General features: G+C 38.9%; 1 protein-coding gene across 3 annotated transcripts in view; it reads right to left on the bottom strand.

Annotated features, from left to right (window-relative positions):
* Window positions 1–26,606, bottom strand: part of col4a2 (collagen, type IV, alpha 2) — a 132,428-nt gene that overhangs the window by 29,437 nt on the left and 76,385 nt on the right. For 2 of the 3 annotated variants that reach the window (XM_060929680.1, XM_060929682.1), the window contains exons 5-30: window positions 11,373–11,507; window positions 11,163–11,207; window positions 10,810–10,926; window positions 10,595–10,663; window positions 9,341–9,376; window positions 9,121–9,174; window positions 8,994–9,029; window positions 8,851–8,892; window positions 8,676–8,738; window positions 8,494–8,538; window positions 6,484–6,534; window positions 6,343–6,378; window positions 6,209–6,253; window positions 6,003–6,054; window positions 5,718–5,819; window positions 5,458–5,601; window positions 5,187–5,258; window positions 4,901–5,052; window positions 4,718–4,790; window positions 4,519–4,625; window positions 2,644–2,827; window positions 2,198–2,242; window positions 1,424–1,498; window positions 1,215–1,313; window positions 869–1,090; window positions 44–205 (exon numbers count right to left, since the gene is read on the bottom strand). In XM_060929680.1, the coding sequence (XP_060785663.1) occupies window positions 44–205; window positions 869–1,090; window positions 1,215–1,313; window positions 1,424–1,498; window positions 2,198–2,242; window positions 2,644–2,827; window positions 4,519–4,625; window positions 4,718–4,790; window positions 4,901–5,052; window positions 5,187–5,258; window positions 5,458–5,601; window positions 5,718–5,819; window positions 6,003–6,054; window positions 6,209–6,253; window positions 6,343–6,378; window positions 6,484–6,534; window positions 8,494–8,538; window positions 8,676–8,738; window positions 8,851–8,892; window positions 8,994–9,029; window positions 9,121–9,174; window positions 9,341–9,376; window positions 10,595–10,663; window positions 10,810–10,926; window positions 11,163–11,207; window positions 11,373–11,507 (2,263 nt within the window). The remainder of the gene's footprint in view (window positions 1–43; window positions 206–868; window positions 1,091–1,214; window positions 1,314–1,423; window positions 1,499–2,197; window positions 2,243–2,643; window positions 2,828–4,518; window positions 4,626–4,717; window positions 4,791–4,900; window positions 5,053–5,186; window positions 5,259–5,457; window positions 5,602–5,717; window positions 5,820–6,002; window positions 6,055–6,208; window positions 6,254–6,342; window positions 6,379–6,483; window positions 6,535–8,493; window positions 8,539–8,675; window positions 8,739–8,850; window positions 8,893–8,993; window positions 9,030–9,120; window positions 9,175–9,340; window positions 9,377–10,594; window positions 10,664–10,809; window positions 10,927–11,162; window positions 11,208–11,372; window positions 11,508–26,606) is intronic. The other variant, XM_060929683.1, reaches the window with a different exon arrangement.

Raw genomic sequence — 26,606 nt, 5'->3', positions numbered from 1 at the left:
GCTCTCTAATGAAGTGGAGATTTTGATTATTTTACTAATTTACCTGGTAGTCCAGTGTGGCCTGGAGGTCCAGGGTGTCCTGTCTGACCAGGGTTCCCAGGGAAGCCAAATGTTCCTGGTAGTCCAGAGCTTCCTGTTTCCCCCTGTAATCCTGGGGGACCTGATTCACCTTTGATCCCAATCATCCCAGGCATTCCCTCCATGCCTATATTGTACCACAATTAAAACAAACTACAGTATATACAGTATATGTTCATAAAACCCAAGCTATAATATACACTACCATTCAAAAGTTTGGGGTCACTTTGAAATTTCCTTATTTTTGAAAGAAAAGCACTGTTCTTTTCAATGAAGATCACTTTAAATTAATCAGAAATCCACTCTATACATTGCTAATGTGGTAAATGACTATTCTAGCTGCAAATGTCTGGTTTTTGGTGCAATATCTCCATAGGTGTATAGAGGCCCATTTCCAGCAACTATCACTCCAGTGTTCTAATGGTACAATATGTTTACTCATTGCCTCAGAAGGCTAATGGATGATTAGAAAACCCTTGTATAATCATGTTAGCACAGTTGAAAACAGTTTAGCTCTTTAGAGAAGCTATAAAACTGACCTTCCTTTGAGCAGATTGAGTTTCTGGAGCATCACATTTGTGGGGTCGATTAAATGCTCAAAATGGCCAGAAAAATGTCTTGACTATATTTTCTATTCATTTTACAACTTATGGTGGGAAATAAAAGTGGGACTTTTCATAGAAAACACAAAATTGTCTGGGTGACCCCAAACTTTTGAACGGTAGTGTAGTAGGCCACAGAAAACTCTATTATCAAAAAGATGAGTTCATCTTTACAGAGTATTTCTCACCTGGGTATCCGCTTGTGCCAGGATTTCCAGGGGGACCTTTTATCCCGAGCTGTCCTGGTGGTCCTCGTTCACCTGGGGGTCCTGGAGATGCTCCTAAAGCTTCACCATTAGGACCCTTTTGTCCAGAATCACCATCAAGCCCTGGCCTACCTGGGATGCCAGAAGAACCTTTGACACCTTTTGGTCCAGTACTGCCTATGTCTCCACGAGGCCCAATAAAACCTGTAAGGAAAACCGTAAGATCAACATAAAATGGCAGACAAAAAGCTGTATAAATGATATTTCTGAAGAGCAACCTGAATGTCTGAGTGTATGTAAGGACAAAACCCTCATATACTCAGCTCACCTGTGTTTCCAGGTGAGCCTCCAATGCCCTGGTCTCCTTGTTCTCCTTTAGCTCCTATATTGCCTCTATCGCCTGTAAATCCTTTGGGCCCAGGTAGTCCTAGAATACACAGACATTACAAGGTCTGTCTAAATAGGGATTATGAGATTAGTAATATTATAACATGCATATCAATAAATTATGTGTATTATAGTATTATGAAATATTACCTGGCATTCCCTCCAATCCAGGAGGTCCTGAGGGTCCTGTCTCTCCTGGGGGTCCAGATAAAATTGCACAATCCCCTGTGGGATACACCAAAGCCATAAGATATGTCATGACAAGGAAATAAATTCATAGCCTCAACATAGACACCACAGTAGAGGTTTTCATCGCCTGCTTTGCAAACAACAAAAACAATTGACATGTTATAGCAGGGGTTCCCAAAGAAGGGATAATTGGGAATGATATTCAAACAAGCAACATTTAACTTAAAATTTAAAGCAACATTGAAAAGAGTGTATGTGCTATTACAGTATTTTTTGCTATGCTGACATGCTGCACTAGCATAGGAGTTCAGCAATAAAAATGGACAAATTTTTCCATCCATCTACCTCCATTGGTTCCTTGATGACACAGAACAGACATCAAGAAAAATAACACATTTACTGACGTTTTAAATTATAAGTTTGGAATGAAAATGTGGGTGGGGTTTCAGAAGATTCATAATGTCAATTTGGGGTGATTTGCTCAAAAAGTTTGGGAACTCCTGTGTGATGCCATGCCCAAATCAAATGTGACTCATTGCCGAGTGTGAAAAAAGCACATAACAACATAGTGTGTACATCAATATTGTGGGTGAATAAAATCAAATAAGGAGAAAGGTTAATAATGCTCAAAGCATTAAGAGTGACTGTGAACTAAAAAGTGATTGCGATGCAGTGAAGCACAAAGACAGGAAAAGGTTCTGAAGATGAAATTTGACTTGTCACCGATCTAACTACCTGCTGTAATCCATTTGCCTCCTTCTCCTTGTAGCCTACAGTCTCCTTTAAATGGCAAGCAAGAGATGATGACCGACAGAAACAGACAACACCACAGCAGATACAGATAGACAGACAGAAGCTGATTGCAGTTGAATCAGCAGCAGAGATCATATTATTAAATGACCATTGTCTGAATTTTCAGGGAAAATTCTTCATGGAATCCTTTTTTAAAACGAAAATTATCATGCACAATAAAATTGCCAGAGATTAAGGTTAAATGCTTAATTTATTTACAATGTTTCTGTGATACACAGATTCCATGACTTTAAGCGTATTGAACCCAAAGGAACAGAAAAAAGAAACAGAAAAAACAGAGTGCAGAACAAATTAGGGAATGAGAAATTTGAATTAAAGAATGAAAATGTTGGAAGAATGAGAGACAGGAGAGAAGGCAAGGTGCATACCTGAAGTACCCGGTGGACCTCTGATTCCATCATAACCATTTAATCCTGCATCACCAGGTATACCCTTAACACCCTTAGGTGCATCAATTACTTGACCTGGTACCCCTTCTAGTCCTGGTGGACCTGGTGGACCTGGCCTGCCTGGGTAACCCTTCTCTCCACGCTCACCAACTGGCTTTTCTCCCTGCAAACAGCACATCAACACAGCACAGACTGTATTGGTTTTATAGTGGCAGGCTTAATCTACTCTTACAATCAAGAAAGAGCACTGATTATAATAAAAAAGATTAAACCAACAGCTTCATGTGCACAAATAAACCTTTTTGGTACAATAACATCACATTTCTGTTTTTTTTTAATCCACCAATCACAACACCTACATCAAAATTATTGTGCTTGTAGGGTTTGTAAATATGATTTAATATACTAGTGCATCTCAAACAATTAGAATATTGTGAAAAAGTTCAATATTTTCCATCAGTTATTTAAGAAAGTGAAAATTTTATATATATTCAAGACTCATTACATGTAAACTAAAATGTTTCAAACATCCATCCATTATCTGTAGCCACTTATCCTATACAGGGTCGCAAAATTATTTCAGAAGGTCATTTCTGAAAAGGCTGGCTGGAAAAGGTGCACAAGCAACAGGGATGACTGCAGCCTTGAGAGGATTGTCAAGAAAAGTCAATTCAAGAACTTGGGAGAGCCTCACAAGGAGTGGACTGAGGCTGGTGTCAGTGCATCAAGAGCCACCATGCACAGACATCTTCAGGAAAGGGGCTACAACTGTTGCATTCCTAATATCAAGCTACTCCTGAACCAGAGACAATGTCAGAAGTGTCTTACCTGGGCTAAGGAGAGAAAGAACTGGACTGTTGCTCAGTGGTCCAAAGTCCTCTTTTCAGATGAAAGTAAATTTTGCATTTAATTTGGAAATCAAGGTCCGAGAGTCTGGAGGAAGAGTGGAGAGGAACAGAGTCCAAGGTGTTTGAAGTCCAGTGTGAAGTTTCTGCAGTCTGTGATGATTTGGGGTGCCATGTTATCTGCTGGTGTTGGGCCACTGTGTTTTATCAAGTCCAAAGTCAACACAGCCATCTACCAGGTAGTTTTAGAGCACTTCATGCTTCCATTTGCTGACAAACTTTATGGTGATGCCAACTTCCTTTTCCAGCAGGACATAGCACCTGCCCACAGTGCCAAAACTACTACCAAATGGTTGGCTGACCATGATATTAGTTTGCTTGATTGGCGAGCCAATTCGCCTGACCTGAATCCCATAGAGAATCTATGGCATATTGTCAAGAGGGAGATGAGAAACACCCGACCCAAAAAATACAGATGAGCTGAAGGCTGCTATCAAAGCAACCTGGGTTTCAATAACACCTCAGCAGTGCCACAGGCTGATCACCTCCATGCCATGCTCCACTGATGCAGTAATTCATGATAAAGGAGCCCCAACCAAGTATTGAGTGTAAATGAATATAGTTTTCAGAAGTTGGATATTTCTGTATTGTAAATCCTTTTTTGATTGATCATGGGAAACATTCTAATAATTTGAGATACTGAATTTCTGATTTTCATGAGCTATAATAATAAAATTAAAACAAAAAAAGGCTTGAAATATTTCAGTTTACATGTAATGAAGACAGAATATATGAAAGTTTACCTTTTTTAAGTAAATTACGAAAAAATTTGAACTTTTTCACAATGTTCTAATTCTGTGAGATGCACTAGTATATGGCGCATGTTGTTAATTGTGCTAGTGTAGCATATCGCATCATGGCAGCAGTAATTGTCAGTACTTTTACTGATCACTGAAAATTAAAACAGTGCACTCAGATCAGTGCACATTTTTGCTAATAAGAAGCTCACAGGAAGACCACGAAATCCAGGGGCACCATCTATTCCATTAGTCCCAGGTCTGCCCTGATCTCCTTGTTCGCCTGGTCTCCCTGGGTCTCCTCGTTCTCCAGGTGATCCTGTTAAATTCACAAGTAGAAGCACAAACACATTAATCCTAATTTCTTTTGTGTTAACTAAAATCATAAACCAATTTAATAAAAAGGTGTACCTTTCTCTGTAACCTCTATTCTATCTCCCTTAGAGCCTTTAAGTCCAGGCAGCCCTTGTGGCCCAGGAAAGCCCTTAAAAAGAAGAAAAGGTTATGAGTTCAGACGGTTCATCATCTGGCTAAGATAGTTTTGAGTGCCTGCAGAACTTATTTTCTACCAAAACTGTAATGCTGGTAACGTACGTGCAGACCAGTTAAGCCTCTGGGTCCCTGGTCTCCTTGATCACCCTGCTGACCCCACTCGCCCACTGTGCCAGGGTCACCCTGATTGCCAGCTGGGCCAGGTGGTCCAGGAAGGGAGGTTTGCAAAGTGCACTCACAATGTCCATGGTCACCTAAAAAATGGTACATTCAGTTTGAGCAATATGATGACAACTGATGAATGTACTGTATATTTATGATACTGTTATACTGTTTCATGAAGTGTAACTGGAACTTTTGGACAAATGTCACTAGTCAGTAGTTTTACCTTTTTGTCCTTTTGCTCCAGCATTTCCTGGACCTCCATCTGGCCCTATAGGTCCTTTGTAAACCACACTCCCTGTGCCCAAACAGATTCATACTGACAACACAGTCTTCTGATACTGATGGCAGGCTTCAACTTTGTATTCAACAGACTGTATGTATATATGTTCCTATCTGAGAGTGTTTTCCTTTTTGAATAGTTTCAGTTGGAGCTTATTTAAACACTTGATCATTAATCGTTCAAACAAAGGGTGCAAAATGAGTTATATACTCACATGATCCCTTTGGTCCAGGTGGCCCAGGTGGTCCAGGTTTGCCATCCAAGCCAGGAGATCCAGGCACTGAGGCTGGGATACCAGGTTCCCCAGTGGCACCTTTCATCCCCTTTTCCCCTTTTTGTCCAAAAGAGCCAAATAACTCTGTGGAAAGATAGATAAAGAAAGATTTGTAAAAGATTCATACAGTCACAATAAATGCTTATATTCACTTCTTTTTTTTTTTTACATTTACTTAGAGACCTTAAAATTCAAAATACCTAATAGCTGTGTCTGAGCATCTGGTCCAGGGGGACCCTGTACTCCTTTATTTCCTTTATTTCCTGGTGACCCACGTTCTCCTGGAGGACCTGGTGGGCCAACTGTAGGAACAAGACAGCAGAAGTAACAGCAACCAAAAAAGTGCATAGGGTTAAAATACTCTGTCTGACCACAAATCAAGAGATTTTTTTGGATAGAACAGAGACCTTGAACCCGGAATAATCATTTATCTCTGATTAACATAATTTGATAAACATTTGGAGTTAAAAGATGTACTCTGTTACCTCCAGTGAATCCATTTGTATAGATCAGCTCTCCTGCTTCTCCTGGTTCCCCCTATTGAAGCAGTTTCATGTTAGCAAATTTCAGAATATAAATCCTGTGCTGCCTTCAAGGCACTACAGTTCATATGCAGCCAGCCATCACCAGTTTACAGAAATAAACTCATTCTGCAATAATAGTGAAATGGTTACGATACAGTAAAATATACCTTGCTTCCTGACCGCCCTTGATAACCTACATCCCCATTTTCACCCTGTGAAAAAACAGAGAGAAGGAGTGCAACATTATTTCACTGTAATAGATGAAGTTCCCTACTGACCCTACTGATGACCTATAACATACCTTTTCTCCTGGCAATCCGTCTCTTCCTGGAGAGCCCTATTAGCAATAATGAAATATTTCTTGTTGTGTGAGACGTTAAACAGAATCACATTTTTGAAAATATAAGTAAAAAAAGCTGATAAACAAATAACAGGTGTATACCCGTTCCCCAACAAATCCTCGAACTCCTTTCTCTCCTTTGATATAAAACCCCTTCAAAATGGAAAACACAAAGATTGAATAAGTATGATTTATTAAGACATACATTTCATATTCAATACAATTATTGTTTAACTACATTTACACAATACCCGGGAAAGATATGCAAAAATCATTATGTTTGTTGACTGAAGTGTAAAGAAGTTGGGAATTGCTTAAATTAATTAGTAGTTCTTGAATTGCAAGTTCTGAAACTCATATTAAGTCTGTAGTTATGTATTGAATATATCCTTGATTCTGATGAGGTTTGATTTCAAATACTTACAGTGTTGCTAATGGGGCCTTTTGTAACTTGTTATGGTCAGTTAAATTCTAGATTACAGTGCAGGTTGTCAAGAAGTTGACTTTTTTTTTTCATTTTCCTGAAATACTGTAATGTACAAATGAAAGCTTTCATTTAAAAACAACTACTGTATATTTAGGCTACTTGTTTTTAAAGCAAGTATTGACAAATCACCTTAACACATATCATACAGTATGAGTGAATATGTCTAAAATTATATGCTCAAGTTCACCTAGTGCTGGACCACTAAATGCACAAAGAATTAACTACATAGAAAGCTATGATACTGCCTTTGATGTTATTCAACTCCATTACACAAGAGATGAAATAATCTGCCACATTTTGTCATTACATTCAATTTTTCTTCAATTTTATTCGTTGATTATATTACTTAGGTTCAGAAGCAACCACTTATGATTGTATCTGTCCATCTTTGCCTGTTTTGTAATTTATTTTATTATTTTATATGGCCAATCAATCAATCAATCAATCAATCAATCAATCAATCAATCAATCAATCAATCAATCAATCAATCAATCAATTTTTAGATATCATCATCCAAACTGCTGTAGAAGGGTTCACTCAAGCTTTTCAGCAAAGTACAGGGATTAATCTATTAATGTACGTTTTTGCTACAGCTAATTAATAGGCTCGTTACTGTGCTTCGAAACTGCAATTAGTTGAAACACAAAAAACACCTGAATAATGCTGTCTGGGAATAGTGTTAATAAAAAAGTGCCCTATAGATTATTTCTAGAACATGGTATGTTTGATATTTACAATAACCATATATTGATTAACACACAAATAAGCCCATTTGATTACTCAGCATAACTGTTTGACTACAGTGTACCAGCTAATAAAATAAGAGGGTTCACAGTGTGCTAATTATGGACATTATACTAAATAGAACATGTAATTACATGTGCATAAGTACATACAGTATCTGAATACCACAATTTCTTGTAAAATTATATTTACACAAAATCACACACACCACACACACACACACACACACACACACACACACACACACACACACACACAGCAATAATCCTTAAACTCAGCAGAATTCATAAGCACAAATTTAAATAAATGTAGGAATGTAATAAACACGCTTGGAGCTACTGCAACTAGCTGCTACTCTTGCGGCGCCATCTTTCTTTTCATACTTTTTCGCGGTAGATAATGCAAATAGCCCTCTGTATTTAATCTCTCGTTTGTCTAATTTTTATTTCAGTTTTATTTGTTATCTGTATGACATTTTCTTGCTACTGTAACACGTGAATTTCCCCGACGTAGGATCAATAAAGTGAATCTAATCTAATCTAATCTAATCTAATCTAATCTAATCTAATCTAATCTAATCTAATCTAATAAGGATTATGTAAAATAAGAGCTTATAGTCAGAAAATGCAGAATGTGTTTTTGATAGATACTAATGAAAACTACACTCAGACAAGCAGAAACAAAGGCAGGGACATGTGCTAGACTGGCGATCATGCGAAGAGGATGTGTGCTGAGGATCATGGTGGTTTGTGAGTACCAGACACAGGCGTGACAATTAAGATCACTAAGTAACAGTTTAGATTTTGTTTCAGTGTATTGCCTACTAGAGGAAAGAATGTCTAAGTAATCTCATTAATAATAAAACACTGATGTAACTTACCAAATCTCCTGGTTCACCTTTGATACCTTTTTCACCTGTGACATCCTGTGTGGATGAAGAACTGATTGCTGTTAAATTATTAAACCTGAAAATTTTGCTAATAAATACATAATAAACCACAAATATGTAGTAATACATAAATGCTGTTATCTAAACATTATATGTTCGCACACATTACTGACATGAACGGGGTGATACAACTCCGTCTCATCATCCCCTGGTAGCCCTGGATCCCCAACTTCCCCCTGTGGTTAAAATAAGAATTTCAGTTCCAGGAGTGAATACAGTCACCAACCTCTTCATCCAAATGGTATTAATCTTACAGTCTAGTGGGCAACAGTGATATAGTCATGTTACCTGTTCTCCTTTGTCTCCTTTATGGGTTATAGTTGCATTGCCCTGCATAAAGATGACCAAGATTCTGTATTGATACCTTTCAAACACATCACTGAGAGTTATAAGAAGTTACGTTTGAAAATTATTCAGTGTCTATGGGCTACCTTTGGTCCTGGAGGTCCTCTATAACCCTTTTCGCCCTATAGTTGAGAGGAGTATAAGAGATGGATGGTGTGGATACAGTATGTGTGTCTGAGAGTATAAATTAAATAATTAATAATATATACTCACCTGAGCACCTATGAGACCTGGTCTTCCTTGATACCCTCTGCTTCCAGGAGGGCCCTTTGTTTAAAAACAAACAAACAAACAAACAAACAAACAAACAAACAAACAAACAAACAAACAAACAAACAAACAAACAAACAAACAAACAAACAAACAAACCCGGTATTTACTTTTGAACATAACCTTGATAAGTCTTGTAAAGATTATGTAACATTGAACTCACTGTAGGCCCTGGATATCCTGGAAGTCCTGTCTCGCCCTAGTTTAAAAGGAAAGAAGATGATAACAGAACTATTTATTGCATTTGATATCACAGTACTGGGAGAAGCTCGTCTCATCAATTTATTTCAATTCAGGCTGTCAAAATTCACACAATAATAATGCGTTAATGCAAATTCCTTTTAACGCCACCAATTTTTTGACGTGTGATTAACGCATGCATGTTGTGTGCCCCCTCCCCCACAGTTTGGGAAATCAAGAAGTGATATAGCATGAGCAAACGATGTAGTGAGTAGCTGGTTAGTGTAAGTCATGATAAAGTGCACTTATGTACAGAATCCAGAATCAACTTATATTGTATTCTGACTGTTTACATGTGTGTGTTTTTTGTATGCTTTTGATGGTCCAGAGGGGAGAAAAGAAGACGTGTTAAGGTCCAGGCGTGTGTGTGTGTGTGTGTGTGTGTGTGTGTGTGTGTGTGTCTCTAAGCGTGCAGGCTGCACACTGGAGTGAGAGAGTTTGTTTTATTCTGAGAAATTTGTGAGTGATTTAAAAGTGTTTATAAATGCAGTTTTTGCTCATGAATGTACTGTATATTTACCAGTGAGTTACTGCATTTTCTTGGAAAACATCTTTGAGCTGTGTGGCTTAACAAATTTATTTAGTTGGGTTTTGTATTTTTATATTTCTTATTTAAAGATAGCCACTACTGTTGTCCAGAGTCCACATCACCGACTTTGTTTAGTTTATTTTATGGCATAGTCTGAGGCTGGAAGTTAAGTACAGAACTAGAGGAAAATACTATATTGTTTTGTTCACACTGAATTGTACTAAACCCTCACAATTATAAAGCTAACACTGCTTTATTTTTTAAATGCACTGGGGGAATAAAATACCTACAAAAATAATTTTTGCTGTGCCTAGCCTTACCCTTCCTGACTTGGCCACATACATTTGCATAAAGCAAATATATTTGTCCACTCCCACTTGAAAAATATCCCTTTAAGGTACATGTAGAACAGATAAAAATGTGCAATTCATTTGTGATTAATCGTGAGTTAACTATGGACAATAATGCAATTAATCACGATTAAATATTTTAATCAATTGACAGCCCTAATTTCAATATGTACCACAGTGGTATCTATTACTACTCTTTGTTTCTAAACCTTAGTTCTATTTTTGAGTAAATCCAAAAAGTGATCTGTTTTTATATCATACTGCCTCTTGCAGATATCTGTTTCTGGTTCACTCTCACCCGAAATCTCTCCATATAAACGCTAATTTCCAGGGAGTCCCCTTTCTCACCCTTCCTTCCTGGCTGACCCTGCAGAGGAATTGAGAAAAGAGATAGGGACAAAGACAGAGAATACGATATGAGATTGTGAAATGTAGAATAAAATCTACACATCATTACAGTTGATGTCTGACGTCTTTCTTTCTAGCTAAAATGGATGGATGCATTCCACATACTTTTTCTCCAGCCACACCACTAATTCCGTCCAGGCCCGGTATTCCAGAATCTCCCCGGGTTCCATTACAGCCATCAGCACCAGGTTTTCCTCGAGGACCTTGTTGCCCTGGGTGACCCTGCATAGATGATAGGTCAGAAGGTCAAAATGTAACACACATTGTCTTGAATGTAACATGTTAGATGAATCTATAAATGATTTAAATGTGATCCTCCCAAAATATGTGTGTGTGTGTGTGTGAGAGAGAGAGAGAGAGAGAGAGAGAGGAGAGAGAGAGAGAGAGAGAGAGAGAGAGACTTTTGGTCATAAGTCCATATGGATTCAATACTTCCACAACAAAGAGAAGCCACTTACTGGAATACCATCTGCTCCTGGAAACCCTGGACTTCCTATCATTCCCTATAGAAACAAATCAGAGACAACTGGATCAACTTATTTGTTAGCTGACACAATTTTACTCCATCAACCGCAATGCTGAAAAAAATCTATGACTTTACATTAGCACTATTAAAATTTAGAATAATTTCAGATGGGTAGTACGAAGCAGGCTAAAGTCACACACACCTCAGCCCCTTTCGGTCCTGTGATGCCTGCCTCACCCAGGATACCCTTCTCTCCCTTACGACCTTGCAGGCCAGGGTCACCTACACGTCCTCGAGGCCCTCCCGGGCCCTGAGGGCCAAGAGGACCTGGCTGGCCCTGTAATCGTGACAAAGAAGGACATTACACAAAGATTAAACTACTTATAGCTCTAAAATTTCAGACGACACAGCAAGCCATGACAAAATTCAGTCATGTGAGAGAATACAAAACTGCAAATACTTTCAAGGCAAAGGCAGGGCAATTTTAAATAACAATGGTAATTGTAATGAAAGGACTCACCTTGTCAGCAGAAAGAAAAGGGTAAAAAGCCTAAAGCCTATGTCCAGAATTTTCTGAGGATGATGAAAAAGATATTACAACACCACAAAAGTGATATAAAATTATATACTACATCATTTAAATTTGTGTTATTAAAATGATCAAACTATTCCTAAATCACTATTGGTGCACGGTTATAATACTGTTACCATGTTTTCATCCTGATATAATACATATGAGCACTAGATGGCAATAGTCACATACATTATTTATGCACCATGCAGCCCTCCAGTGGCTTTTAAGAAGATAGCATACAGGGAAGTTGAAATTTCTAAGCTCTGATCACAGGTGGCTCTGCGTTATTCAGACTAGTTTACTGTGCATCAGCTGATATATTTCAAAAACACAACAGACAAGCTACATACTGTACCCCAATGAAGCTGTGTCACCAGTCTTTGCCACTTATAAATTGTTTAGTAAAAAGAAAAAAGTGATCACTTTACTGTCAGGTTCTATCTCCTGTTCATTCCTAACCCAGACAGAACCTTATGAAACTAAGAAAACAATATCAGAGTTTTAAGTATCCCATACTTTATATAATATACAGTTCTGTGCAAAAGTCTTAGGCACATGTAAAGAAATACTGTAGACCAAAAATGGCTTAAAAATTAAATTAAATGTTTCAACGTAAAAAAAATACTATAAACCGCAATAAGTCATAATAAATGAAACAAAGTCAGTATTTCTTGTGAGATGCCCCTTAGCTTTAAAAAAAAAAAAAAAAAGTAGTCTCAGGGACAATGAGTGCAGTTTTATAAGGAAATGAGATGTAGGTTTTACTGAGCATCTTGCAGAACCAGCCACAGTTCTTCTGGACACTTTGACTGTCACACTTGCTTTTTAATTTTGCACCAAAATCCAGTAGCCTTCATTATGTTTTCTTTTTTAATCTGAAAAGTGGTCTCTTATGTCATATGCTGCTGAGATACAAACATTTCTTTTCTGTAACATTTAATTTTGTGCTGGAAAATGAACATTTGGAACTCTAAAATGTTTTTGTACTGACTCGATAAAATAGAAGTCATAAAATGGAAATCTATAACAAAGTGCTGTCGCCTCACAGCAAGAAGGTCCGGGTTTGAGCCCAGTGGCCGGCGAGGGCCTTTCTGTGTGGAGTTTGCATGTTCTCCCCGTGTCCGCGTGGGTTTCCTCCAGGTGCTCCAGTTTCCCCCACAGTCCAAAGACATGCAGGTTAGGTTAACTGGTGACTCTAAATTGACCGTAGGTGTGAATGTGAGTGTGAATGGTTGTCTGTGTCTATGTGTCAGCCCTGTGATGACCTGGCGACTTGTCCAGGGTGTACCCCGCCTTTCGCCCGTAGTCAGCTGGGATAGGCTCCAGCTTGCCTGCAACCCTGTAGAACAGGATAAAGTGGCTAGAGATAATGAAATGAGATGAGATATATAAAACTATGAAGATTGCAAAAAGTTTCAGACTGGCCAGTTTATGCTGTAGCTAATCAACAGCAGCCACCCTTGTTATATGTCAGATTAATGTTATCTTACTTTGGTAAGATAGCTAGATGCTAGACAGAATCATGCTCAATGAAAGGAAAAGTATTTTAAACATCAATAAAAGTTTCTGAAATTGGTGTGTTGTAAACTGTTGCTGTTACAATCCTGAGTAGAAATATGCTGATTCATTACTCAGTGAAACCTATTGTCACTTTACTGACATGTGTATGTTTTCTTGCTACTGTCCTGAGAGAAATTAAATCTGTTAAAATAAATAGTAGGGAAAGTAAAAAAAAAAAAAAACCCACTGTTTAAGGAGAGTTTTATCTTTTGGGAACAGATTAAATAATTAAATAATTTATTTACCACGTTCATGTTTAGGGGCGTCACGGTGGTGTAGTGGTTAGCACTGTCGCCTCACAGCAAGAAGGTTCTGGGTTTGAGCTCAGCGGCTGGCGAGGGCCTTTCTGTGTGGAATTTGCATGTTCTCCCCGTGTCTGCGTGGGTTTCCTCAGGGTGCTCCGGTTTCCCCCACAGTCCAAAGACATGCAGGTTAGGCTAATTCGTGGCTCTAAAATTGACCGTAGGTGTGAATGGCTCTGTCTCTATATGTGTTAACCCTGTGATAACCTGGCGACTTGTCCAGGGTGTACCTCGCTTCTCACCCATAGGCAGCTGGGATAGGCTCCAGCTTGCCCGTGACCCTGCACAGGATAAGCAGGTTTGAATAATAGATGGATGGGTGAATGTTCCCGTTTCTTATGTTTTTTTTTTTACTTGTATTCTGAGCTAGTGCTAAGTGTAGCAAGTATTAACTCAATGCAAACCTTTAGCTGTACCCTAGTAAATCGAATCATTCATTCTGTCATCCATGCTTTATCCATCTTTATCAAAGTTGCGGTGGATCTGGAGGCAACCTCAATAACACTTGGTGTGAGGCACAAATACACTTATGATGGGATGTCAGTCCATTGCAGTGCACCATGTACACACATTCACGCACACTGACACCGACAGCAATTTAGCATCACCAACACACAGTGTGCTTTTGGGAGGTGGGAGAAAAACAAAGAACCTAGAGGAAATGGACATGTGGAGAATAGGTATGTAATGATTCTCGTTTCAATTCAGTTTACAATATTGAGTCCATGATTCGATTTTCCCATGATATTTTTGGAAAAAAAATTAAAATGAAAAAAAAAAAGACCAAAAAATGCAACATTTATTTTTTCTGTTCTTTATCAACTTAAATATTTCTCATCTCATTATCTCTAGCTGCTTTATCCTTCTACAGGGTCGCAGGCAAGCTGGAGCCTATCCCAGCTGACTACGGGCGAAAGGCGGGGTGCACCCTGGACAAGTCGCCAGGTCATCACAGGGCTGACACATAGACACAGACAACCATTCACACTCACATTCACACCTACGGTCAATTTAGAGTCACCAGTTAACCTAACCTGCATGTCTTTGGACTGTGGGGGAAACCGGAGCACCCGGAGGAAACCCACGCGGACACGGGGAGAACATGCAAACCCCACACAGAAAGGCCCTCGCCAGCCCCGGGGCTTGAACCCAGGACCTTCTTGCTGTGAGGCGACAGCGCTAACCACTACACCACCGTGCCACCCAACTTAAATATTTATTTTATTAAATAAAAAAAAAAAAAAACACTTTTGTTTCATTTTCTTAATAAGCAACAATAATTATTTACCCACATGTGTAAAGGTTGGAATAAAATATAATAATCTATAGAGATCTTGCAGTCACGTGACCGGAAAGTACACAACCGCCATCTTGTCGGTCAAAAACACCGCTGAATACTGCTGCACTTGTGTACAGAATGGATCAATTTCAACCGACGGACTACACGGCTAGTGGTTAGCGCTGTCGCCTCACAGCAAGAAGGTCCTGGGTTCGAGCCCCGGGGCCGGCGAGGGCCTTTCTGTGTGGAGTTTGCATGTTCTCCCCGTGTCCGTGTGGGTTTCCTCCGGGTGCTCCGGTTTCCCCCACAGTCCAAAGACATGCAGGTTAGGTTAACTGGTGACTCTAAATTGACCGTAGGTGTGAATGGGAGTGTGAATGGTTGTCTGTGTCTATGTGTCAGCCCTGTGATGACCTGGCGACTTGTCCAGGGTGTACCCCGCCTTTCGCCCATAGTCAGCTGGGATAGGCTCCAGCTTGCCTGCGACCCTGTAGAAGGATAAAGCGGCTAGAGATAATGAGATGAGATGAGATGAGATGAGATGAGATGAGATGAGACTACACGGCTCATTTTTCTAATGAACAGATAACTAGATATATGTCTAAAATAAACGACCTACAGATTTGTGACCCTTATGGCTTACCGGACGGAGTTTTCACGACCGGATTTTGAACTGCCAGCGGAATACCCAGCCGTGTATAATTACCTCATTAACTTTCCCTCGCTGTTCAGTGGTGAAGCACTGCGTGCCTATAAATCTCTGGACAGTTATCTTTACAGAAATTCAGGATTTGTCAGCGACTCAGATGTGGCATCTTGTAAACAAGGATCCTCATTGGATGGGTAAGTCACTTAAGTATTGAGTATAGCACTGACCAGCCGATTATAGAATAGAATAAGGTAATTCCAAATCGTCCGTCTTATTTACATGGATCTGGCGTTGGAGAGGTAGAGGCTTGGGAGTGGAGATTTGAGTGGCTGTTTTCTGAGCTTAGTCAACAGGCCGGCTCTGCCTGCAGCCTCGCTTTTGCTTCCGCTCCCGGCACCGCCTCCTTCGCTTTGCTTCCGATAACAATCCACGGAGACCCCGCTGGTCTCGCTATCTTGTCCGGAATGTTGTGCATGCGATGGAAATCGCTACAAACCGTCATTTTCTGCTGGAAACCAATGTCCAGTAAGTCCATACGGTTGTAGTGGATATTGAAGTCCAGTACAGATGAACAACACGCAAAAATACACACAAAAAACATAAAAAACGTGCACAGGTAGGGAGAGCTTGTAGCCGCAGCCGTTGTAGTAGAATTGTATATAGTAGGGTTTTCCAGAAGAAAAGGTAGAAGTAAAAGCAGAAGTAGAAGTATTAGGCGGAATATGGCGTTTGACCGACAAGATGGCGTCTGTCACAATCTGGATCGGCTGTGAGATCACATGCAAGTGCTCCATTAACAAAACTATTCCTTTTATGAACATTTGTACTTCCTCAATTTTTCTTCTCTTTTCTTTTGCTTTTGGCAGTCTGTAAAAAGTTAGCTCCAATTTCTTGTTAATTGTATTTGTACAGTCAACCTCACAACAGCTGTTTCCCATTTTAAATCTCTGTGTGTGTTTTCGTGGCATTATAGGGTGGCATCACATGTATTCCTGCGATTGTATGTTACTGCACCCTCTGCTGTCTAAACAGCACAATTACAGCTAGGGAAAACTAAGAGATTATCCATTCATCCATCCATCCATTATCCATAACTGCTTATCCTGTGCAGGGTCACAGGCAAACTGGAGCCTATCCCAACTGACTATGGGTGAGAGGCAGGGTACACCCTGGACAAGTTGCCAGGTCATCGCAGGGCTGACACATAGGTGGGGTTTACATTAGACCGTATCAGCGGATCATCAGATTAACGTTTTTAAAAACGATTAGCATGCACACAGCAACACCAATACACGATTCGCGTGCACACAGCAACGCCAATACACGGATACGCTAATCACATGACTAATTAGACGGCACGTAAGTTGAAATGTAATGTGTAAATTTCTCCTCAGCGGCTCGGCTCCGCAGGCATCCTGCGCTCCAAATCACTCCGCCCTGAACAGTGAGTGCCCTCTGGAGGGTGCGCACTCCCCGGCCCTGCGCAGCTCACAGAGCGCGCGAGTGAAGCGCACGAGCAGTGATTCGGGACTGAGCCGCTGTGTGTGTGATCCCAATGCATATCGGGCATGCGCAAGTCACTTACCACTTGCAAGTGGAAGGATGGCAAGCCTAAAGACAATCATAACTACACAATGGGCAGTATTTGCATCAGTATTTGCAGTATTTTCATACTTTTATACTCTTTAATGAAAGGTGATACAAGGCGGAAGTCCACGCCGTTTTTCAGCAGTCGCGTCACATGACCAACGCCAGCAAATCAGGAAGGTGGATGTCACAGTGACGTTGTCCAATGACGACGTCAGCTAGAGCTCAGCACAGCATATCCTCGTATCTCAATGTTTACACAGTACCGGATCAGATACGAACTGGGTTGAATACGTGGGCCCTGGCGGATTCCCGTTTCCCGGCGTTTTAATGTGAACGGACAGTGCATCCGCGAAGAAAACGAGACAGATACGGTCTAATGTAAACTTGGCCATAGAGACAAACAACCATTCACACTCACATTCACACCTACGGTCAATTTAGAGTCACCAATTAGCCTAACCTACATGTCTTTGGACTGTGGGGGAAACCGGAGCACCTGGAAGAAACCCACGCAGACATGGGGAGAACATGCAAACTCCACACAGAAAGGCCCTGTCGGTCACTGGGCTTGAACCCAGAACCTTCTTGCTGTGAGGTGACAGTGCTAATCACTACACCACTGTGTCGCCAACCTGCTGAACTAAGTAAAGAGAAATGACAGTCCATCATTACTTTAAGACACAAAGTGTCTTTTAATTAATATAAATAAACAAATAAAATCACTGAATTAGGTGTGCCCAAATTTTTTATATATATTTAAAGAATTATTAGTGCACACAAGTCTGTAGTGAAATCTATGTGTTGAGACTTGCATTGTGCTATGTGATGGAGCTTAAATAGCCCACTTCACTGGCATCTACACTGATAGCCAGAGCTGCTATCTCAAATACACACTTGAAACACAGTCTGTCTACCGGTACATCTGCTCCTGACAGAATATGGGCACACAGAGGAAGATTAGAGTTGTAGTTAGGGCCAAGGGGGAAAAAAGGGTTCTGTGTGATGAAAGGCATGGGGTTATAAAGAAGACTGGGGACAGCAAAAGTTTCTTTTGGAAACTGAAATATCACAAATATACTTTATCTTTAATACTCGCTGAGTAAAACATTCCATAAAAGTTTGAGTTATACACTCACCGGCCACTTTATTAGGTACACCTATACACATGCAGTTTTATGCAGTTCTCTAATCAGCCAATCCCTTGACAGCAGCACGATGCATAAAATCATGCAGATACAAATCAAGAACTTCAGTTAATGTTCACTTCAAACATCAGAACGAGAAAAATTCTGATCTCTGTGACTTTCACTGTGGCATGGGTGTTGGTGCCAGATGGACTGGTTTGAGTATTTCAGAACCTGCTGATCTCCTGGGGTTTTCACACACAACAGTCTCTAGAGTTTACACAGAATGGTGCGAAAAACAAAAAACATTGAGTGAGCGACAGTTCTGTGGGTGGAAACACCTTGTTGATAAGAGAAGTCAGAGGAAAATAGCCAGGTTGATTGGAGCTGCCAGGAAGGATATAGTAAGTCATACAATCACTCTTTACAACCGTGGTGAGCAGAAAAGCATCTCAGCATACAACAGCAGAAGACCACATTGGGTTCCACTCCTGCAGCCAAGAACAATAATCTTAGAATCAAGAACAAGTTTATATATATATATATATATATATATATATATATATATATATATATATATATATATATATATATAAACAGAACTATTCCTGTATATTTTGTTCTTTATTTATATCACTTAATGCATCTTTTACCACTTAATGCATCTTTTTACATTGTTCAGTGATGTATACAGTTATGCATGTACCTCTTTATCACTACTTGCAGTACATTATTTGTTTGCACTACACATTACATGCAATCTCAACCTTCCCAATACCTTTTTGCCACTTATAGTATGTGAAATGCTCTCCTTATATTATTGTCCTGACAGCTGTCTCCTTTGTATGTCATACACACTGTATGTTAGCTATATACGTCATTGTTTTCCATTAATTTAATTTTCTATACTCTCTATTCTGAAAACATGACAAAAAAAAAAGCTGACTTGACTTCTTCAGATGTGCAGGCTTCTATCCTCTCCCAAGTAACTGATCTTTACAGTCCTACTGTAATTAATAACATGAAAAATGTTCTCTCACACATCACAAATTCTTTTCTGAGGTTTTACAGTGTAGAGAGCAGTATGATGTTATATACATAATGTACTTATCACTCTGACTGTGCACATAAGTGAAGTGCCAAGGGCCGAATGCATTAACCTGAAGAGTCCAAGCCTGGATGATGTTCATTTATAAGAATGCTCAGCTTTGGATGCTGTCACTATCTTCACCTCAGCTCCCCTTTCATCTCTCTAAGTGTTTAACCGTTTACCATGACTGTGTGGTTATATAAATGCTTCAATGCAATTACGAAGCTAAACAGGTAGAAGGTCGATTTTGTATTGAGTGGTCACTCTATTCACTAAATAAGAATCATGGGAAATAGTGTAGTCATACGGAGTCATAAAGGAAATGCCAAGAACTAGCTGATTTCGAAAATATCGCTTGAGAATCTGTGAGAATTTAATTTAGGTCTAACCCACAGTTCCTGCAGTGACCCCACTCGTCACAGACCAGCACACAAAGCAACTGCAAGTAATTCAGAGAGCTAGACTACAAATAGAGTATATTAATAATTGTGTGCTTTAATTCAGAAGTCTGGAACTATTTCAGCATTAAATCAGATGAATGTTACAAGTCATTTGTATTGATAAAAAACAAGATCCCTGGGAGAACAATATTTCGCCACTCTGGGGTTCTGACCAGAAGGTCTGGATCATGTCCAAAACAACAGAAGCTGTTCCCCATTGGGCAAAAGTTGCAACAAATCTACCAAACTACCATAAATAGATGTAAAAACAAAAGTTTTCCCAAGGAAAGGCAACTTAATATATTACAACCACTTCATTATAACTGGTGACCTGGAAAAGCTCTTATGCTTAAATTGCTACCCACATTACAGTGGGATATAGTGGATGCCTTACTTGAAACTAAATCCAATGGAGTTGGATATTTTTGGTAGGATTAATGAAACAACAAATTGAAAAGATACACAGTATGTATGCATATGTGTACATATTGGGTGATCAAATAGAGGTCTAAAGTACTAAGTGTATTGTAAATATGATAATGCTCACTCTAGTCAGTGTCACTTGGCCTGACATGACGAAGAAACACAATATGCCATGTGTTTCCAAAAGAGGACTGTGGTTTAGTAAACGCAGCTCAAAGGAGGAGTGCTATGGATGTTAGTTTTGACAGGTAGCCACTATTAAACTGCCACTGCATGTCAGGCACTGAGACAAGTGTTCTTTTAAACCACTGCCACTTCTCCATTTGCTCACACAAACAGCAGGATTTAAGGTTTTCTTACAATGGCAGTAGTAGCACAGTGTTCCAGAAGTGGTGTGGTGAGAATCATCACAAATGGAAATCTGGAAAGCCTTCAAAGCCAGGGATGTTATGACTGGCTTTGCTCATAGATGTGGACATGCATCATGGTTATTCTATAAAAGCATCTAGAGAGAAATGAAGCCCAAACATGAGGCCCTGATTTTTTGTAGTTCCATATCTCTGCCACACCTAACCTACTGTTTATATGGGCTTTGCCACTAGATAATGTGCCTAGTAGATACCTTGTGTTTCTGTGAATTAAGGGATGTACCATATAAATGGACATAATTCCAAATACTTCAAACATCAGCTTGTTGAATCAGTGGAATTATAGTATTCTGTCAAAATGTTAAACATTTTATCATACCTTAGACAAAAGTTTCCCTACCCCTTTAATATCTGCCCGTGATACCTAATCTGATGCTAGTGTGTGAACCACAGGAAACTATGCAGAGAGATAGCGCTTGTTCACATTCCTCTATACCAGGTAGCACTTACAGACACACACACACACTTCTCCCTCACTCCCTGTAAATATATTATGATTATATAATATAATATAATAAATACATATTAATAAAATGTTCAAAATATTGCAGTTCTCTTTTTGAATAAAATGGATCTTCTGGGTGGGATATCTATGCTTATATTTTAAATTACATTTCTATAGGTATTGTAGGTCTACTCGTGATATTAGCTGCATAAAAACGGGGAATATTGCTATTGTGTCACTCATGTTCAGGCCCCCAGTGTTCATTCCATGTTGTGTTTCTTTCTATGTTATTTGTGGGAAAGTTGCAGTGCAGCCCATGTGGCCTACTTTCAACACTATCAGATGCAGTAGACTTTAAGCCCTCATCCAAAATAAAGAGGCAGATAAAAGAAAACAAGAGAGGTAGTGCAAAGAGGCTTTATGATTGCTCCCAAGTTATGCATGACACAGATTGCAAAAGCAGCATGAGAGTGAAGAGGAAAAAAGAGAAAAGACAAATGAGTGCTGATGCCAACAAATAGCTCAGTGGGTTAATCTAACACTTTATGTGAGGAGTGAAGATGCTAGTTTGAGCCAGAGACAGAGTGGGTGAATCAAAGGAAAAGACATTACACTATAAGCAACAAAATCAAAGATGAATGAAGTGTGAATAGTATAATTTGTTAAGTATGTGAGTTATAAAGTTCATTTTCTTGTGTGATACCATTTTGCCATTTTAGACAAGCACAAATTAAACCACACCCTCCACATTATCAATATCAAAACGAATAAAATCCAACACACAATAGCCAATAGCAGCCCTACATAGACAAATATTTACATACTCATATTAATATATTCACACTGTATAATCACAGTAACTGGCACATTCCTCAGACATTCAATGCGCTCTTGCAAAGAAGTGTCAGAAATGGACTTTACAATCAAAAGCCTATCATGTCTTTTTTCCTTGCTAAAGTTCTTTCTGCCACCCTTGCATACATCACAGTTGTGTCATTGTCTGTATGAATGAACCAGCCATACTCAATAAATTCTTACAGTAAACATTTGTTGTACGGTATATGCTATGTCATTGTGACATAATGTGTAAATAGGCTGTACATTTTCGTAAGTGAATAAGGTTTATATTGAATTAGATGATATATAAACCAGGCAGAGCTGTAGTGCTTCAAATTCTTGGCAGCCTGTACAGCACACACACACACACACACACACACACACACACACACACACACACACACACACACACACACACACACACACACGATCAGGTGAAAAGGTCCCAAACCTATGATGTATATAAATCACAGCTATTTCTGGATCTGGAACCTGACAGGAGGTGTGAGTGTGTGCAAGTGCCAGAGAGAGAGAGAGTATCTGACAAGCAAAGTCCATTTGAATACAAAGAGGACATTTCCAACAAGACAAGCAGAAAGAGGTTAAAGTTTTTTTTTTAAATAATTTCTGTACTTTAGTAAATGAGGTTTTACTGTTCCAGATACCCATCTGAAACACAAACAAGTGAGGAGAGATCTTAACCCAAACTAAAGTGACCATGGACAGAGAGGATGTGGGGGAAACAGCATGATGAACATGACAAGTGTATAAAGGAATGTCCAGTCCCTATGGAATCAGCAGGGCAGCAAAGAGAGAGTCAAACCTAATCACAAAAGTAACGGAAGGGAGTAGGCTACTGTGTGGCACTTAATCCCTCTTGAAAACGCAAACAAAATGCTTAAAGCGGGTGTGTGATGAGGTGATTACTCAAGCCACAGCTGGTGAAAGGCTGTAAGTCTACAGCATAGATCATCATAGTAAGGTAGAACTCTCAGTGCTTCTCAAATTCAGAGAAATGAACAAAACAAATCACAGGCCATTTCCTGTTCCTCTCACTCTCCTTCTCAGTCTCATGTTGTTCTTTCCTCATCACATAAATCCCCTGCTTTTCACCATCTCAGCCCTCTGACCTCTTCTGGCTTCTCTTTCAACCACTTTCCCTTTTTTCTCATTACCTGTTGATCCCATTAACTGCTTTGTCTTGCTTATGTTGGTTACATCACCCTTTTCATTGAATGCTACTAGAAAGCAGCATTCTCTCAACTCAACTTCCATTCTATAATTCACCAGGAATTTATCTAAGGAAGAAAAAAAAGAAGAAAAAGCAGCAGGGCAGGTCTCAGAAAGAAACCCGGGGTGTAGTGGAGGAGGTTAATGGTAATAGTAAGAAATGGTAATAACACACAGTAATAGTAGCAAACCATCTGGTGACTTCATAAACTGGTGTGTGTATCAGTGTAAGTATTTGTATTCAGATGTTAATATAAGAGCTTTTTTTTTTTTTTGCATCTGTCCCAAGGTGCCAGACAGCTGCATTTGTGATTTCAAATGTTAAAGTGTTTGAAGTCCATAATGTGCTACTGGATTCATCCATGAATACCAAACACAGTAAACAGAAAAAATGTGTTATCTATCTATCTATCTATCTATCTATCTATCTATCTATCTATCTATCTATCTATCTATCTATCTATCTATCTATCTGTTCATTCATTTATTGTTTTATTTAAAAAAAACAAACAATAAACATAGGTTCTGCCATCACTACTTTTGTGTACTTTGAACATTAATTAGGCAATGTGTGTTTAGTCTGTCTACTTTTAGTTTCTTCTCCACTGTATTTCATGTGCATCTTCGCAAGCACTGAAAAACGGTCTGAAAAATATCAGCCCAGATGTATACAAAAACTAGGAGCTGTTTCACTCTGTGTAATCAACTGACACAACTGCCACTAATACACTGCATGAATCTGTAGCCTGTGCTAGAAACAAATCAGCCTCAGCCTTGCTTCTTCATATCAACCCCAGTTCCAAAACAGTTGGGATGTTGTGTAAATAAAACAAGAATACAATGATTTGCAAATCATGGAAACCCTATATTCAACAAATCAAATGATGAAACTCAGAAATCTTATTGTTATTTTTGTAAAATATATGCTCATTTTGAATTTGATACCAAGAACACATTTAAAAAAAGTTGGGACAGGGATAACAAAAGACTGGAAAATTTGTGTAATGTTAAAAAAAACAACTATTAGGTTAATTGGCAACAGGTCAATAACATGATTGTGTATAAAATGAACATCCCAGAGAGGCTCTTACTTTCCTTAATGTAAAATTAAAAAGAATTTGGGGATCACATCATCTATGGTACATAATATCATTAAAAGATTCAGAGAATCCAGGGAAATCTCTGTATACAAGGGACAAGGATAAAAACCAACATTAGATGTCCATGATCTTTGGGCCCTCAGGCAACACTGAATTAAAAACAGACATGATTCTATAGTGGAAATCGCTGCATGGGCTCAGGAACACTTCCAAAAAAAAACATTGTCTGTGAACACAGTTTGTCACTGTATCCACAAATACAAGTTAAAATCATATATAAACAATATCCAGAAACTCTGCTGCTTTCTCTGGACCTGAGCTCATTTACGATTGACTGAGATGAAGGGGAAAACTGTCCTGTGGTCTGATGAATCGAAATTTGAAATTATTTTTGGAAATCATGGACACTGTGTCCTAAAGGCTAAAGAGGAGAGGGACTATCCGACTTATCAGTGCACAGTTCAAAAGCCAGCATCTGTGATGGTATGGGTATGCATTAATGCACACAGCATGGCACATCTGGGAAGGCACCATTAATGCTGAATGATATATGCAGGTTTTGGAGCAATATGCTGCCATCCAGACGACATCTTTTTCAGGGAAGCCCGTACTTATTTCAGCAAGACAATGTCAAAGTGCATTCTGCACATATTACAACTGTATGGCTCCGTAGTAAGAGTCTGGGTGCTAAAATGACCTGCCTGCAGTCCAGACCTTTCTCCCACTAAAAACATTTGCCGCATTATGAAACTAAATATATGACAAAGGAGACCCCGAACTGTGAAGCAAATGAAATTGTATTTCAGGCAAGAATGGGGCAACATTTCACTTTTAAATGTTGCCCCATTTGGGGCAATATTTGGTCTCCTCAGTTCCCAAATATTTAGAGTGTTAAAAGTAGAGGTGATGCAACACAGTGGTAAACATGCCCCTGTCCCAACTTTTTTAAAAACATGTTGTTGGCATCAAATTCAAAATGAGCATATATTTTTCAAAGAAATAAAAACAGTACAATTTCTTAGTTTCAACATTTGATATGTTATCTGTTGTCTTTGTACTGTTTTCAGTAAAATATAGGGTTTCCATTATTTGCAAATCACCGCATTATGATTTTTATTTATGTCTTACACAGCTTCCCAACTTTTTTTAATTGTGGTTGTATTTTTTGATGTTGGTGGTGCCGTTCCACCTGGTTCCACAAAAATAAATAAATAAACAAGCAGCACAGTGGTGCAGTTTTTAACACTGTTGTTTCACAGCAAGCAAGTTCTGGGTTCAAACCCAGGTTTCCTCCCACAGTCCAAACACATGTGGATTAGGTCAAGTGGCTACTCTAAACTGCCCATACCTGTAGGTGTGAATGTGAGTGTGAATGGCTGTCTGCCTCTCTATTTTAGCTTTGCTTCTCTATTTTAGCTCTGTCATCTGACAGATTGACGACCTGTCCAGGGTGTACCCCACCTCTTACCCAATATCAGCTGGGATTGGCTCAAGCTCACCTGCAACCCACAATGGATAAGTGACATAAAAAATGGATGGATGGATGGATGGACTTTCATCCTTATACATATTGTTTATGATTATGGATTGCTTTATGCACTTTGAAATTTTGGACTCAAAATGAATAGTGCTCTATGAATAAAAATTATTATTGGTGTTAAACTGCTTAGCCTACTTCATAACTGAGGAACAGTCAATCCCATATTTGTTAACAGCAAATAATCTAATGTGAATGCCAAAAATGAAACAATGTTTTTTTAAAAAAATGTATTTAATCTAAATGTACAATCTAGTTTTAGTTAAAGTGTATACATTTTGATAATATATTTTGGAATATATACAATATTTATGCAATTTGAAGATTAACTCCAGTTCTAGGATTCTGTGTCTTGCAAAGATCCGGCTTTTCCTTCAACCAGTACAGCTAATCCAGGTCATGAAACCTCCTCAGCTCATTACCAAGATGTTGAGGAGTGTTGGGAACAAAGAAAGTGTGAAACTATGCAGGGTAATGGCCCCTTAGGGCTAGAGTCAATGCCTGCTGGTTTAAGAAGCCATTTAGCAATAAATTAAAAATAAAATTGTCATTATAGTTTTATTATAAAATTTTATTATTAATTAAATTAAACTTTTGTTATAAATTATTTGACACCTTGATCCTGAGCTCAGTTTAGTGTTTGTCAGAGTTTTGCATGTTCTCTGCATGTCCATGTGGATTTCCTCCAAATTAACCTGATGTTTAAAATATTAATACACCACATAAATGTCTTGTATACTTTATACAATAATTATAAGTTAATTGATCAATAATTAATAGTTAATCTTTAACAATATATGTATCATTTGCTCATAAATTGTGCATTAA

This window comes from Neoarius graeffei, chromosome 9 (assembly GCF_027579695.1).
Source record: "Neoarius graeffei isolate fNeoGra1 chromosome 9, fNeoGra1.pri, whole genome shotgun sequence".
NCBI lineage: Eukaryota > Metazoa > Chordata > Actinopteri > Siluriformes > Ariidae > Neoarius > Neoarius graeffei.
This window is presented reverse-complemented; position numbering and strand designations above follow the sequence as displayed.